We start from the raw sequence: 17908 nt of genomic DNA, 5'->3' as shown, positions 1-17908 counted from the left end.
GAACTAACAATTAGTGATTGTTCCCCTCCTCCTACTAAATTACTTTTTGCTGATGACACAAAGTCCCACACAGACATTGATTTAAAGCTTATTCCTAGAGAGATCTATGGCAGGGCCCAAGGAAAGCTGCCAGATGCTGTGAGGCTGTGGGTTTCCAGCCAGTGATACTTGAGGCAACACTCAATCACATAAGAGTGGTCAAGTCAAAGTACACTTCCACTACATACACATTAAAATTCCATTTAACACCCTTCTCATTTCAGCATCCATAGATGAAGGGTCATCCCGGTCTCCCACCACAGTGCTTAGTAAAATCATATGGTAAAAATATGTCTCACACATTCTTGCTTACCATGATCTTCTATGAACTCTGAATCATGTAAGATGGATAAAACTGATGTGAGTGTTGAGCAGAAAGTGGTCAAAAGAGGAACCAAAGTATCTCGTTCTTGAAGAGTAAGAGGCGTTCCCCTTGCCATAACCTGAAGAAGGGGTACTCTGTCAAAGCTTCCTGTTGGTGAAATACAAATTATCAATTGAAGCCAAAACAAAAATCTTGCACAGTGGTTTCAATGACCTCGTGATTATTTCTATCAAGGTTTTTAAAGAAACACAAGTCATCACAATGAGCTTACCAAATACAGGAGGGGAACCTGGAGTAACACATCCCTGTTGTAGACTTGTTAACACTGCCCACATTGTTCTTAACAACTGTCGTCTAGCAACTATACTGTACAGTAACCTGAAAACAACAAATTAAGTTATTTTAACAGAAAAAATACACAAAAATAATTAACTCTATAGATAATCTGGGAAGCTAGAGTAAGGTGGGGGTGATATGATACAACCATTTAAGCACAGAAAGATGAAACTATATGGTGAAAATGGGAACAAACCTGCACATGTGAAGATGTAGAGAGGGAGCCATAAGGAGAAGGTGAGTTAGTTTGCTGAAGTGCAGAACAACCTCAGGAGTTTCTCGGTCCTCAAGGCAAGAAAGAAGCCAACTTACGTGTTCTGTCGTGTTCAAGATGTCAATGCACTCTTCTGCTAACTGTAGAGAAAAAAATAAATGTTGTTGTCACAGTAACAGTAGCAATAGCCATCATGTTAGTAGCAGTAGCAACACCCATATTAGCAATAGGATGCAATAGCTATTAGTAGCAGTGGCAACAGTCATATTAGTGGCAGTAGCAATAGCCATATTAGTAGCAGTAGCAATAGCAGCAGTTACAATAACAGTAGTGGCAATTGTAAAAGCAGTATCAAATGTTAAAGTACTAATTATAATAGTAATAGTAGTAATAATTGTAGTAGTAGTTGTAGTAGTAGTAGTAATAGTAGAGTAGTAGAAGTAGTAGTAGTAGAATTGGCAGTAGAAGTAGTAGTAGTAGTAATTTTGGCACAGTGATCGGTTCTGAATCCTTTAAAAAGCAAAATATTAATGACAAAGTCAATGAATGGGTGACAGAGGTTAGGTAACTAGCCAAATTTGCAAATACTGAACTGCACATGGCATACATTGCATTCATATATGGTGCTAAACACAAGTGGAATTACATATTAAGGATGGTACTGAACATCACCGAATTATTAAGTCCTATTGAAGAAACCATCAGAAGTGAACTAATTCTGGTCATTACCAACAGATGAATACTAAACCAACAGGAAAGACAACTAACTGAACTCCTACCAAGAATGGGAGGGTTAGGCATTTCAAACCTGATTACCCTTGCAATCACAGAACATCAAAACTCTCTGACACTCACATCCTCCCTGACACACATCATGTCATAAGATCAACAGAATGAAACCAATGTGAATGAAATTAGGGAAATTAGAAGAAACATATCAAAGGGCAGGGAAGTGAGGTAGATGGAGGAGCTTCGTATCTTATTGGATCAGCTATCAAATCATATGAAAAGGTATGGATGGTCATTGGGTGGGCTACCTAACGGATGTTCCTATGGTACACAGTTTGATTCAAACCATGCAATGATATGCATGCAGGGTGGATTGATTTCCGTGAAAATATCAAGATAAGTGATATCACTGCGCAAATGCTTCAGGAGTTTTGCAAGGATGTGACCATCAAACCAACACTACTCCCCCTAGGAGAGAACTTCAGGTACCACACCTCCAACACATCAGATGAAGTGAGAGTTGATGTCAACACAAGAGGGTTCTGGACACAGGGACAATTGGCCTTCTTTGACATATGAATATTTGGGCAAGTCAAAACTTCTGCTTGTGACTGTACATGCTAGTTGTGGTCCTCTCTTATGTTACATGTCTCTGCCTCATACAGTGCTGTCGACACAATCACTCCTTCATACAATCTCCTTTTACCATCCATTACCAACTGTCTATTTCTCATTACACATTTGAATCTCCCAAGACACTTTCTTGCTTTTTTCAACCTACAACCTACCTCCACATCCACTCCTTCCTTTCCTGCCACATGCAACCCCAAGTACCTAAAGCTATCTACTTCCTCCAGCCTCTCTCCTTTATGACTAACATCCAAACTGCTGCTATCATCTCCTCTTGTACATCTCATCACCTTACTTTTACCCACATTTCTCTTCAACTTTCTCCTCTCGGATACCCTTCCAAACTTTGCCACTAACTCCCTTAATCCCCCCTCTGATCCTGCCACAAGTGCAGTGTCATCAGCAAACAACAACTGGCTTAACTCCTACTTTTCTCCATTTTCTTTAACCATCTCCAATCCCCTGCCCATTACCCTGACATATGATAGTATATCACATGTAATATACTATATATAAATAGTAATAATAAGTAATAATAAAGTAATAGTAATTGTAGTAATAGTAGTAGTTGTACATACATACATACATATACCAAGGCTTTTTCCCCCTTACAAGGGGGGGTAGCCAAAAAGAAAAAGGCACAAAATCAATCCTACCCATTTCACCCCTGAATACACTCCACACCCCTCCACCCTCCCTCTTATCTTAGCACCTCCTGAATGATGGGTCATCCCTGCACCTTGTCCACTGCCCTGGGTCAGAAGCAGTTGTAATAGCAGTAATACTAGTAACATATTTTTTCCTATATAGATTGGACAAGAGTAGAGGTCCAAATAATATTTTTGATCTTTAATCCTACCATTTGTAAAACTGGGTCCTTAGGCTCTGAAGTGTCCATTGCTTCATCATCACTAGAATCGTCATCCTGGTCTGTGTTGATCTTAGTCAAGTAGGGTGTGGTACCTTTCAATAACTGAGTCACAGCCTTTAAGTAATTAGCAACAGATTGTCCTTCAGTGAAGTCTGAAATAAAATAGAAAAACACACATGAAATCATGAAACAAAAAATATAAATCATATGTAATCCTGATAGTAGGTCATAAGCATTGCTAATTGTGGCCAAAGTCAACAATGGAAAAAGGCTTAGTAAGAGATTTACATATACACATACATACATATACAAAGGCTTTTTCCCCCTTACAAGGGAGGTAGCCAAAAAGAAAAGGCATAAAACCATTCCCACCCATTCCATCCCTAAATACACTCCACCCTCCCTCTTATCTTAGCACCTCCTGGATGACAGGTCATCCCTGCACCTTGTCCACTGCCCTGGGTCAGAAGCAGTGTCACAAGACACAGCACATCCACAGCAAGGCCGATTCATTAAATTGGCGACCCCCCCTCTCTGTCTCCCCAATGCAGATAAGGAGAAGACGGGGAGAAATCCCTTCGGGCTGTGTCAAATTTTGCTCACACATACTACCTCACTCCCCATCCCCCCACCCATTCCACCTCATGCATCACAGCATCATCCATATACAACCATTCTCCATTCACCCCTGTCTTCTATCCTCTCCCATCCTTCCTCAATAGACATTCGCCTCTTCCCCAAAGCCCCCTTCACCTCATCCATCCATCTCATCCTAGGACACCCCCTCATGTTCACTCCCTCCACATCTGCCTTCCATACCTCTTTTACTAGTCTTTCCTCACTCATTCTTTCTATGTGTCCAAACCATCCCAATACTCTTTCATCAACCCTATCTCCCAACCCCCTTTCCACCCTTGTTCTCCTCCTTACCTCCTCATTTCTCACTCTATCCAGCCTAGTAACCCCCATCATACTTCTCAGACACCTCATCTCAAACATATTCAAACTCCTTCTCTCTTATGTTCCATGTTTCTGCTTCATACAGTGCTGTTGGCACAATCACTCCTTCATACAGTCTCCTCTTAGCATCCATTCCCAAATGTCTATTCCTCATTACACTTTTTAATCCACCAAGGCATTTACTCGCTTCTCTCAATCTACATTCTACCTCCACCTCCACTCTTTCCTGCCACACTTGCACCCAAGTATCCAAAACTATCCACCTCCTCCAGTTGCTCTCCCTTAATGCTTACTTCCAGTCTGCTGCCACTTTCACCCCTTGTACATATACATATACACATTTTTATATAACAAACCTTTATTATCTCCAACTCTTGGGTTCATCAATTTCAACAAAGAATGTAGAAGTGCTGGTGGGGGCGGAGTTGAAGGTCCTTCCTTGATTCTTGAATCTTCAGCAATAACTTTGACTACAATCTCAATGGGAACATAGCAATTGTGGGGAGGACTGGCTAGAGCAGGAATGATAAAATTTCGTACCTGGCTGTGATGTAATTTACCTAAAACATGTAAACATAACTTCAAGGTTGCCAGTGTGCTGAAAAGGAGAAGAATGAAACTGTAATATTGACACTACATGAATACTTCTTGATTTAATTGTTTAATTACTCCCTTTCATACCAATTGGTTGGCACCAAGCTATTTCATTCATCCCCATGGCATCTCTTCTTGTATAATTGTATCCAAGTGTTTTTACCTCAAGTTTCATCAACTGGAGAACTACAGCTGGCAATGGGCAACAGTCTCCAAGTATGAGAAGATCCTAGGTCTCACATGCAACCAACATGTACATTCATTTGTACACCACCTCCTCAGTAATTATTGCACCTCACATTGAATACAGCCTAAATCTATCAGAACTTGTACGACTCAGTAAGCATTTGGTATGTATGATGGGACATAAAATTGAACTGAAGCAGGTATTCCCCTAATATGGTAGGTGGTACTATGCCATTAATTCTACTTTATATTTGGCTAAATGGAAGTATTTCTAAATATTTTTTTGTGTGAAACATTTAGAATTAATGTTAAAATAAATATGCCTTTAGCAATTTTCTTTCCTTTCCTTCTTTTGTCTCTTTACAAAACAAGTCAACTCAATCATTAATGAATATTAACAAACCTCAGAGTTTGTTCTTTTTCTTTGGCAGCTATGATGAGGGGCTTCACAATGAGATTAAGTAATGCCCCTGCCATTGGAATGGGTGGGTGCGGAGAAGCATCATAAATTTCTGGCAAATGGTGAATGAGGAGTTTGACCAACATTTCAAAATAATCTGAAACATAAGAAAAGATAAGTAAATAAATAACAATAATAATAATAATAATAATAATAATAATAATAAAACACCATAGAACTTAGGTTGACGGACACAAAACCTTTCAAGTTTATTACACAATATTTTTTTCCATGAAATATGATATACTGTATTGTAACCATCAGTCAATTCATTGCCTCAAGGTCTCTCTTGTACAAGATCCATGGTGGGAGATCCAACAACTACTCACCTCCTCCAAGTAAATAAGTAAACATCTTGTTACAATAAACTTGCAAATCAGCTGGCTTAAGTTGCTCTACCCAACATTCTGGATTAGTCAAAATTTCTATAAGTCTCAAGGGTGATGCATACGGAGTATTGATATCATCTGAAAAGTAAGATTTGGGAACAAATATTACAGCCAAGAAGTAATTTCACCTATGAATACATCAGCTGTCCCTAATTTTCTCAGATTATAATGTCAGCTTTAATTCATATCAATTAACCAATCTGTTGCACTGGTTTTCTCTTGCAGGAGACCCGCTGTCCTTCATAAAACTAACCACAGCAACCCATTTAGCCCATAAGTCACTCAATGACACAATTTTTTAGAGGAGCATGGAGTGAGAGTAGGACATTGTAGTACAAATTGTGTCTTTTGTGTAGTGGTTGCATGTAGGGCATTGTCCATTCCCGAGCCAATTTTTAAAGTATAGTTTCAATGCAAGGTGGTGATCTGAATGTAGGTGTGACAGTACAATTTTTTTTTTGTCAAGCCTCAGTTACACTACCACAATTCTCATCAAATATTGTGAATTAGAAAAGCTGCATGACGACTTCACCTACAGTATTCTAGACTTCACTATGGACAATTCAACAATGTGGTCTAATATTCATACAGGTTTAACTACTTTTAAGTTGTCATTCAACTTCTCAACATATGACACATTTGGAGATTCAAAAAATGAATAATTGTAAACAAAGTTGTTTCTACTAAAATAAACTCACTTGAGTTGTGATAATGTGACTGGGGCTTTATTAGAGCTTCTGCTGGGGTGAATTTGAGGGAAAGGATTATTGACAGGTACAATCACAAGCAGAAATTTTGAGCCACACTACATTCTCACATATATATATATATATATATATATATATATATATATATATATATATATATATATATATATATATATATATATATATATATATATATATATATATATATATATATATATATATATATATATATATATATATATATATATATATATATATATATATATATATATATTTATTTATTTATTTTTTCCCTTGAGTACACCTAAGTCCCTTTCCAACATTTGCCAACTGCCACTTGTACTGACAAATGGGCCCAGGACATAAACTCACTTCAGGAACTGGCCCAGGACATAAAACACCACCAATTCATGAAGTGGGTTTCTCTCCTGGACCCAAATTTCCACACATGAGGCAGTTGGTGAGTGTTGGATAAGTGACCTAGGTGTATGTGATATATTTTCTTAAGTGGTGTTTATCTTACAGTTAGATAATTTTCTATAACAGATAAAATAACATAAAAAAGTTGCTGACAAAGAATTTAAATTTTGTATCAAGAAAAACTGGGCGAGTCAAAACTTTTGCTTGTGACTGTACATGCTAGTTGTGGTCCAGCAAGATGGATGACAGAGAAACTCGCCTTGCTGCCAAGTGTCAAACCCTCAGCTCTATCTAGGTACAGTACCATGGATATGGCATTGGTCTCCAGACCAGGCCTATGACCACTGCCAACTTTAGTGTTTCCTCTACCCTTTCATCTAAGGAGAGCTGACAATTGATGACTATTCCCCTCCATTTACTACTTTCAGCAGATGACATAGAAACACAAACATCTGTTTATGGACTGCACAACACTGGCAATATACATACATAAAAACAACATATGCAAAGAGGAGAGTCTCTGGTGGAAGTCCAAGAGGGCGACTGTTGTCTTCTAATACTCCTGTGTCCTAACTCACTGAAACTGTGGGTCACCCTTCATCAGTAACACCAACAACTCCTCAGTGACATGGACAAAATCTTAACTATTTGAAACATAGGTTTTCATAAAAAAAAAGATCGAGAGGTTCCACCAGACTGATAGCAAATCTGATGACAAAATAACTACTTGAGAAATGCGAGACAAGAATGAGTACAGTAATATAATGGTCTCATGCCATAGCTATACTTATCTTCTTCTGGGTGTGTATATACATGCTTAAAAATGGAGAAGGTTCATTAATAAATACTTTCCCATTACCTGTAATAACACTTAGTGCCATATATACAAGTCTCGGTGCCAAATAGCACCACTGATGGAAGGAGCCAATAATCCATCCAGGTATATTTTTATTTTGTTTGACTAACAGCTGGCAGAACACAAGCTGAAAGAACAAACACATTCATTATTTCTCACATTTTCATTAGCACTAAAGTTGATATCATCTATTCCAAACTCACATGTAATGCCAATGCAAGGAAATACCCACCAAATTTTTAGAATCTAATTTCACATCAAATAATCTTGCTAATATGCCTATGGTTTTCCTGGCAATCTCTTCAGTTAATTCATCTGTAGATGAAAGCAACTCTGTACAATCTATGCGTAGTTTCCTCTTCGCATGAACACGACATAACCATCCTCTAACACCAGCCTGAAGCTTGAGCGATGCAGCCTCACGTCTTCTTTGATTCTGATTTTAATAAAATATAAAGTTTTTGTTAGTAACAGCTAATGGAAATACTGTAAATTAAAACAGAAATATCTATCTATACTTATATACCAAGGACTTTTTACCCCTTACTAGGGAGATAGCCAAATCAAAAGGCATGTACCCACTACCACCCATTGCACCCCCATCCACCACCCTTTCCAAGAAACAAAGAAATATAAATTGACATGAGAATGATGCACAATACATCAACCATAAAAAAAGAGAATAAAAAAGTACATCCTGATTATTTCTGTCTTGTCAAAACCAAACTACCAGTGCACAATAATTTGGATATCTAAATCATCATAATCATCATCATTATCATGTCCAATTTACAACTACTACTCCAAGTTATTAATATTCTCTACATCACAAAGCATAAATGGTTTACTCACATTCTAGCTCTATCAAGCTTACCTCTCTCTGTTCCCTTTCAGCCTTTACTTTATTAAGAAGCTCCGCTCTCTCTACAGTTCTGCTTGCTCCACCAAAACTCTGTTGAGGACAACGTTTATATTCTCCTTCAAAACTCCACATCTTGGGAAACCTTGAAAAATAAAAAAAAATAATCTTGCATTAGTTGAATCCAAACTTACTGTAAACAATCAATTCATACAAACTACACTTAATTATGCCTCCACCTTTGCCCCATAGGAAAAAGTGACAATGTAACAATTGAATTTCAGCTGGAGGATGAGGAAATAGAGCCAAGGAATGAATGACAATGGCAAGGAAGACTCAATTTTAGGAAAGCTGATTACTTTGGGTTGAAAAAGCTTCCCTGAATAAGCTAACTGGGAGGAATTCATGAATGCCACAGGAATAAGGAGGAAATGGGAAATCTTTCTTGACACTGACAACCTAAGAGTGAACAAACCTTCGCCAAAGACTAGTGGAAGTAGCAAAAACAAGACTGGTTTAACAAAAAGTGTGAGATTGCAAAAAAGTCCAGGGGCGAGGCTTGTGGAAAATGGAGGAAGAGAAAAACAATAAAACAAAAGAAGCTTACAAACAAGCTAAATATGATGATACAAGAATTCTGTGAGGGAGGAAGAAAGCAATTTTGAAAGGGGTGTAATAGATAAATGCAAAGATGAACCAAAATGGTTTTACAGGTTTATAAGTAGTAAAATGAGACTGCGAAGTAATCATCAAATTAATAGTGGGTGGTGAGGTCTCTGAAGAGGCCTAAGGTCAGACAGAAATAATGGATTAAAGTTTCCAGTTTTCACATATGAGAATTTTTTTTATAGGAAAGCAAGGAGAGCAAAAATCCAGGTTTAGATTATATAAATGTAGAAATGAGGGATGTGTTCAATCTCTTGGGATCATTGGATGTGACCAAAGCTTCAGGACCAGACATGATCTCAAACTGAATACTTAAAGAATGTAGGGAACAACTACCAGACAAGATCCAGTCTTATTCCAAGTTAATTGAAAAAAGGCATTATGCTGCTTGATTGGAAAAGGGCAAATGTGGTTCCGATTCACAAAAGTGGAAATAAGGAGACACCACTAAATTATAGGCTGGTTTCACTGACCATCATAATACTGAAATTATGAGAAAGATTGATGGCCCAAATATCTTGAGGGTCTGGAAGGTTGTGTGTGTCAAACCTTTTCAGCCTTTACTTGAGAGTGACTGATGTGGTGCAAGAGAGAGAGAGAGAGAGGAATGGGTGGACTGTGTGTACCTCAACCTAGAGAAGGCATTTGATAAAGTACTTCACAGTCAACTTTTGTGGAAAATGGAGCATCCATTAACTATTCCTTGTGAAGTGAACCCATTACAAAAGCAAAGGAGGAGAAAGATTTGACAAGAGACAACCTGTCATCTGAGAGACATATCAGGAGGATTGTGGGAGAGATGTATGGACTATTGCATAAGATTAAAGTGGTGTTTCACTATATGGATGAAGAGATGATGAAAAAACTCATCAAAGCCCTAATCCATCCAAGTCTGGAATATGTGTCAGTAGTATGGTCCCCACATAAGAATGAAAGATATAAGCAAGATCAAGAGAAAACAAAGGGCAGGAACCAAACTGGTCCCCAGCCTGGCAGATAAACCATATGAAGAAAAATTAAAAGCACTGGGTCTGCCAACTTTAAAAGATCAAAGAGAAATAGATGATATGATTACAGTATTCAGATCACTAAAGGGGATAGATTGCATTGACAGAAGAGAGATAAAAGATGTGAGGGCTTTAAGAGGTCATGGGAACAAATTAAGAAAGACCACATGTCTAAAGGATGTAATGAAATACAGTTTTCCATACAGATGCATAAATACATGAAATAGCAAATAAGGTGATATATCCCTGGTTCAAACAGTACAAGAGTTCAAATCTAAATATGATAATTGGGAACCAAGGATATAGATTGAGTTGGAACTGTACATGATAAAAATTGGAGAAGGATGGGACCGAACAAACATTGACCCTTTCCTGTATACTATAAACAGGTATATACAGCATGGTATCCATTGAGAAAGAATACAGACATCCTATAAGCAATACAAAATAAAGCATTACATATAATATGTGACTGTACTAAAACAACCCCAATACAACATCTACACTCAGAAACTATAATGCGTTTCACAGAACAGCACACAAAAATGATAGGCACATAGCTCTGCACAAAATCTCTCAAACTCTCCTACCCCTCACACCATATCACAAGTGCAACCCACTACACAATAATATTGATAAAATCATGTTACTTAAACACATACAATAATGTCACCCACACCTTACAATTTGTCAATAGAAAGCACACATGAACATATACATATACCAAAGGCTTTTTTCCTCCTTACACGGGGGGGGGTAGTCAAAAAGAAAAAGGCATAGAAACTACCCCCACCCATTCCATCCCCTACATAGTCCACTCCCCTCCACCCTCCTCCCTCCCTCTCATCTTGCCACCTCCTGGATGACGGGTCATCCCTGCATCCTGTCCACTGCCCTGGGTCAGAAGCAGTGTCGCAAGACACAGCACATCCACAGCAAGGCCGCTTCATTAATTTGGTGACCCCCCCTCTCTGTCCCCTCATGCAGGAAAGTAGAAGACGTGGAGACCCTTCAGGCTGCATCAAATTATTTCTCATACATAGTTCCTCAACCCCCATCCTCCACCCACTCTCCCTCATGCATCACAGCATCATCCATACACAACCCTTCTCCATTCACCCCTAGGAAGAGATGGATGGATGGGGGTAAAAGGGGCATTACAAAAGAGAGGAGTGTCTGTTGAGGAAGGACAGAAGAGGACACCTGAACAGTCAATTAAAAAAAAATCTGGACAGACCCCTAAATTCCATACTCTACCAGACTCCTGCAGACATAAACTCAACCAAAAAATCACTTCCAAATCAAGTACAAACCACACCATTATAACTGCATTTAGGTCATCAATCTGCACTAAAACAACACCAACAAATAAATGACCTGGCCAAGGACTCTCAGGAGTGAGTGAATATAGGACAGTTTAGTAGAATGTGCACTGTGTCTTCTGTGTCAGGGTTCCTTATAGAACAGGGTGGTCTAAATGTCTTGTTACCCCTACCAATTGAGGTACATGTATTATAGTAATACAAAATACACATACTGGATTCAGTTTATTTACAGTGAGTCCTCCTTATATGGTAATTCTTTATCTGGTAAATTCATAGTTACGGTATTTGGTAATTACTACCCTTGAAAATCCATGGGAACAAGTTGTATAGACACGGTAAAGGAAACATGGACTGGAGGTGAAGCTTCACCTCCAGTCCATGTTTCCTTTACCGTGTCTATATTACTACCCTTGATTCTATTTACAGTAAGAAAAATTTATAGATATGGTATCCGCTCATGTTTTGAAGAGGAAAGAGCAGGGAGAAGGTACGTCTGCCATATCCTATTATTACATGTTATAATGGGTTCAGTATATGGTAATTTCAATTTGCAGCAAGGTTTTCAGGAATGCATATGTGCTGTATAACGAGGACTTACTGTACTGTAAGAACAACAGAACAAAATAAGAACACTGGAACAAAATGTTCACATCACAGTATTGTCATCTTCGGGGGAGCTGGTTTGCCAAATCTTTCAGTGAAGTCATGTTGCACAGCCCTCATGCTCTTGCCTGAATGCACACGTTCATGTGCCCATATACTTATGAGCAGCCTGAATTCAAGACATGTATTTTGTATTACTTCCTTGTACCTCTATTGGTAGGGGTAACATGACATTTGGACCACCCTGTACTTAGAGTCTGTTACCGGGCCAATACTGTATTGGTACAGTTTCAATGTGGGGTGGTGACCTGAATGTGAGCATGTCTGTAATATTCCTCCTCTTGGGAATCATTTCTCTATTGAACTGATTTATTGATAATGGGTGATTTCAATTTTACTGACATTGATTGGATGACCCTTGAACATGGCCATATAGGTAGTCACTTTGATTTTCTTGGTGACAATTACTTAATTCAGCATATAAAAGAGCCCACAAGATATGGAAACTTACTCGATCTATTGATCACTAGCCGCGAAAGCATGGTAACTGATGTAGAAGTCGGTGAAACTGTTGCAAATAGTGATCAAACTCCTATTTTTTTTTAGAATAGATACTTGTGTTTCTAAAATACCCGATTTCAGTAAAGCTCAATTCATAGGACTACGTCAGGAGCTTCAGCTTACAGATTGGGAGGCAAAATTAAACGAAAGACCTGTAGATCAGATGTGGGAAATATTTCAAAATACGCTCACTAAGATGATTCATACTTACATTCCTTTTAAGGACAGACGTCCCCCAAAGTGGCTCGACAAAGAAACTGAAAAAAGTATTGCTAAAAAGAGACAGGCTTATAAGAAATATAAGTGCTCAGGTGCATCTAATGACTATGAAAGTTATGTATCAATGCAGAGAGATTTAAAAAAGACAAGAAATGAACATCGTTGATAAATCCAAAGAGAATCCCAAGGAATTCTATAGTTACATTAGAGATAAAAAGGTTGTTAGGAATCACATTGGTCCACTATTATCTGCTGACGGTCAACTTGAATATTCAAATGAAGGAATGTGTAATATCTTAAAACAATTATTTTAGCTCGGTATTCGTAAACTGAAACCTGTGAAAAGTCTAGGGTTGACTTACTCACTATGGTAAATATAACAAAAGAAAAAATTAAAAGGTGTATAGATAAACTCAAAGTTAATAAAACACCAGGGCCTGACAGTTGGCATCCAAGAATCTTAAAGGAAATGAAAAATGAGATTGTTGTTCCATTAGAATATATTTTCAAGAAATCCATCATATCCGGAGATGTCCCTAGACTCCTAGAGAATGGAAGCTAGCTAATGTTACTCCCATATTAAAAAAAGGTGACAAAAAGAAACCAAATAACTATAGGCCTATAAGTTTGACTTCAATCATAGGAAAAATAATGGAAACTATCATCAGAGATGCTATTGAACATCATTTAGAAAGTAACTGTTTGATAAATGATAGCCAGCATGGTTTCTGATGGAAATGTTCTTGTGTGACTAACTTACTCGAATTCTACAACACAGTTATCTCGAATTATGACAAAAGAAACAATATAGATTTAATATATCTAGACTTTGCAAAAGCTTTTGATACCGTCCCACACGAAAGACTACTTACTAAATTAGCTTTACACAGAATAAGTGGTAGCCTATTAAGTTGGACTAGTAATTGGTTGAATGGTCGAAAACAGAGTTGTTTTAAATGGAAAAACTTCTAGATGGAAAAATGTTATAAGTGGAGTTCCTCAGGGTTCCATTCCGTTCCGTTCTATTCATAGTATATATATAAATGATATAGACCATGGATTAAAATCTACTGTTTCCAAATTTGCTGATGATACAAAACTGTGTGGAATGGCAAATGATAACTTTAACCAATTAGATATTCAAGAAGATTTAGATAAATTACAGCAATGGTCTGAAAAGTGGCTAATGAAATTTAACAAAAGTAAATGCAAGGTAATGCACATAGGTAAAAATAACAGTAAGTATGATTACTGCCTTTATTTTTAGGAATTTCCCCTGTGGGGCTACAAGGAGAAGGAGGTGCTAAGATGGGAGGGAGGGTGGAGGGGTGTGGAGTGTTTTCGGGGATGGAATGGGTGGGAATGATTTTATGCCTTTTCCTTTTTGGTTACCTCCCTGCTGTTTTGGTAGGCGATCTCATTTATGGTGTGATCTCAAAATTTAGGATTTTGCTTTGGTATGTGCTCTCAATATTTTTAAAATAGGTGTAAAAAAAAGAAAATAAATAACCTAACAAATAAAAAATAAAAAAATGCGTGTTATGTTGTGTTGTGTTAGGTTAGGTTAGGTAGGTTGGTTAGGTTAGGATTGCATACCAAAGCAAAATCCTAATTTTTTAGATCACGCCATAAATGAGATTGCATACCAAAACAGCACCCAACAAACTCCTAAATTATGGCCCACTTCAAGACCTGAAAGCAGACACTACCTACAAGTATAACTGAATGCCCACTGAAGCCAGTAACTCTGTGAAAGACCTATAAGTGAACATGAACCACGACCTAACCTTCACGAGGCACACTGAGACAGCAGCTGAAAATGCCCACAAACTCTTGGGGTGGATCCTAAGAGCTTTTCACACTATTCTATTCCGAATTTTTGGCTAGACTTTATTATAACAAAAGGTGAGAATTAAGGGTGGTAATTTGTCAAGATTTTGGTAAAGAAATACATATACTCTAAACCACTGGTCCAATTTTAATTAAATTTACATGGATTTTATGGGTCAATAAGTCATGTGGGCATATCAAAAACAATGTGGAACATCTGCAGCATACCAAATTTGCATTTCCATGGCAATGATTGAGTTGTCAAAATAATCCATAAAATCCAAACTGCTGGTCCAATTTAAATGCAACTTGGCATATGAAGGTTTTATGGGTCAACAAATCACCTGAGCATGTCAAAAACAATGTAAGACCCTCCTTTTATGCTATTCTTACTAACACCGATCATGTTGCCATGGCAACAATTAAGATGGTATATGTGATTTCATCAGTGGCAACATCGCAGCTGGAATTTTGCTGCCTAAATTTTGAGCAACCCATTCAACTAGGTTTTCCTGAGTTTGAACTCTGGTAGTGTTCATTGTATGCACCGGTTGATTCCAAATGTCTTTCTGTTCTAGAAGTTTACAGTCTTCAAAAATAGAAGGATTGCTGCTAGATGGCATCTAGCAGCAAAACCTAATCATCCAAAATGCATTATTTCCTGCAGTTAAATGCACAGCTGCATCATGAACAACAATCTTGAAATTGCTCATTTCTGGGTAAAAATAAGCTGAAAAACATATATCAAAATAAAAAGTTTATATAATGTTTTTTCCCTTTAAATTTCCACTTGGAAAACTAAATTGCTGCAGCAACTATCTAAATTCACATTAAAATTGGTGTAAATCCATAAATTTTTAAAGAACTAGATCTAAACTTTTAGAACAGGACATTTTGAATTTCCCAAGTATGTGTTGAACACTAACAGAGTTCAAACTCAAGGTACGCCAGTCAAAAGGGTCACAAGAAATGGCAGTGTAAACATTATGTCTGTGATGGTGGCACCACTTGTGGATGTGCACATACCTAATTTCATTTGGTTCCACAACATGAGGCTGGGCATGATAAATTGTTATTACAGTCTAGGATACCAGCTACTTAAGGAAATTACGACTCCTTGAGTCAGAGCAACACTATTGAACCAAACAGATAGTCTTAACCACTTCCATACGGTGATGCCTACGTAGGCGTCATGAGGAGCAAGTGGGTATGCGATGATGCCAACATCGGCATCTTGATTATATTTATTGTAGTCGTACCTACGTAATCTCCATTCTCTCTAAACTGGCTTCATCATATTTTCTATGGTTATCAAAATTCACGGGTGAAAGAGAACGAACGATTGAGCACTGACTTTATTTCTTAATAATGCGATTATTATGACGCAACATGGCACGTCGGGCAGCTAATGCTGCCAGACTTGCGATGTGCCCTGCAGTGAAGTGGTTAAATCCCTCAACTTTTATTTAGTGCAAGGCAGACTTCTAAGAACAGATCTTATTATCTTATTAAACACTGGTCAACCTTCCATCATCCATGGCCATTCTGCAACATCTCCACCAAACATATTTAATAGGTAGGTCAAACACCACCAGAGGCGCCACCGTCGATGACGAGCACAATAGCGCGTCATTTTATGCGCACGCCATTCAAACGGCCAAATTTACATACCGCGGGAAATGTAATTAATAAAAATGTTGTGCAAGTGTATTTACTATGATCGTAGTAAATTTCAAACATTCACATCATCAGTTACATGTCAGTCAATAAAAACATAAATTAAACATGGCGGCCTGCATTCAGCAGTAGATCGAAAATTGGTATATGTTTCAACATAAAAAATGAGCTAACAAATTTATGAATGTGCAACTGACCATAATTAACCAAAACTACTAGTATCTCGGATTATTCTAATACCAAAATAAAGGCAGCGTGTTACGGTAGAGCTGAGAAATCGGTGGTTTTAATTAGTTTTTTCTATCGGGTCGGATTATCGGATAACAACATCAACATCCATCCCGCCATCTTATCTATCACTGGTGGTATGGACCAAACTTCACTCTATTAAGTTTCTTACTATTATGTTATTAGTGTAATAGACTTATAGTTGAATTATTTGAAATATTTCCTTTAAAATGTGTGATTTTCATGTAATTTGATCAAGAGAAGTTACGTTTTCATCCTCCGTAATATTACGGACCACAGCTACGATTCGTCCTGCCCGCTATCTATGATCATTGGTGGTATGGATCAAACTACACTATTAAGTTTGTTACTATTGGGTTATTAGTGTAATAGCTTGCATATAATTGAATTATTCAAACTATTTTCTTTAAAATGTGTGATTTTCATGTAATTTGACGGTATTCGTAGCTGTGGTGGGTAATTTTGCAGAGGATGAAAACGTAATTCTATGATCAAATTACATGGAAATCACACATCTTATAGAAAATAGGTCAAATAATGCAACCATATGCTAATTTTTTATATAAAATTGTGCCTGTCAGTAAAAACCATCATTGTTTACGTTTGATCGGCGATTAGTCAGACCGCACATTTCGGCCCGATTTCCTCGGACAAAATAGGCCCGATTTAATTCCATTCAAAATGCAATATCTCGAGAACTAGGACAGCTAGATGGATAATTCAAATTGCATTATACTCATAGCGACTTTTTGCATCCCATGAGAACTACTTCAGCTCAAATATCAGAAATTCCATTTTCATATTGACCTAGCTATATTTAACTTCTCCCCAGCCTCAGGTACTACAAGTCATAGATTCATAACTAACAAACCAAATATTTCCACAGAATGCTGTACCAGCAATATATATAAACACAATAACCCTTGGAATTCCCTCTCAGATACTGTTGTGAACTCTAAAACCATTGAAGCCTTTAAAAGAGACTTCATCCGTCTTTTGATAACTCCCTGTTCATGTACAATGACTAAATCATCAGTACATCACATTCACACCAACAGTGACTAGGCCTATCATCCTACTACAACACATCCAAAAGTCAACTACTATATTTTGGCCTAACTGCATATGGAACTCAATTCCGCCCACTATTAATGATGCTCATGCACTGCTTGTATATATTAGTGGGCTGGTGTGCC

The 17908-nt window shown here is 37.6% G+C and overlaps 1 protein-coding gene across 3 annotated transcripts in view; it reads right to left on the bottom strand.

The window, feature by feature from the left end:
- The window catches only part of LOC143027075 (ubiquitin-protein ligase E3C), a 36090-nt gene that overhangs the window by 18040 nt on the left and 142 nt on the right, over positions 1-17908 (bottom strand). Inside the window, exons 1-11 of one of the 3 annotated variants that reach the window (XM_076188005.1) lie at positions 17833-17852; positions 8591-8720; positions 7949-8152; positions 7720-7843; positions 5674-5811; positions 5288-5441; positions 4461-4702; positions 3133-3296; positions 897-1054; positions 636-742; positions 353-511 (exon numbers count right to left, since the gene is read on the bottom strand). In XM_076188005.1, the coding sequence (XP_076044120.1) occupies positions 353-511; positions 636-742; positions 897-1054; positions 3133-3296; positions 4461-4702; positions 5288-5441; positions 5674-5811; positions 7720-7843; positions 7949-8152; positions 8591-8720; positions 17833-17837 (1585 nt within the window). In that variant the 5' untranslated portion in view covers positions 17838-17852. Of the gene's footprint in view, positions 1-352; positions 512-635; positions 743-896; positions 1055-3132; positions 3297-4460; positions 4703-5287; positions 5442-5673; positions 5812-7719; positions 7844-7948; positions 8153-8590; positions 8721-12687; positions 12710-17832; positions 17853-17908 lie in introns of those variants that run through there. The other 2 variants (XM_076188007.1, XM_076188006.1) reach the window with 2 other exon arrangements.

This window comes from Oratosquilla oratoria, chromosome 7, assembly GCF_046742065.1.
Source record: "Oratosquilla oratoria isolate Oo_2021 chromosome 7, ASM4674206v1, whole genome shotgun sequence".
In the NCBI taxonomy this organism is placed as follows: domain Eukaryota; kingdom Metazoa; phylum Arthropoda; class Malacostraca; order Stomatopoda; family Squillidae; genus Oratosquilla; species Oratosquilla oratoria.
The sequence above is the reverse complement of the archived record's forward strand: the minus strand, read 5'-3'. Positions and strand labels throughout refer to the sequence as shown.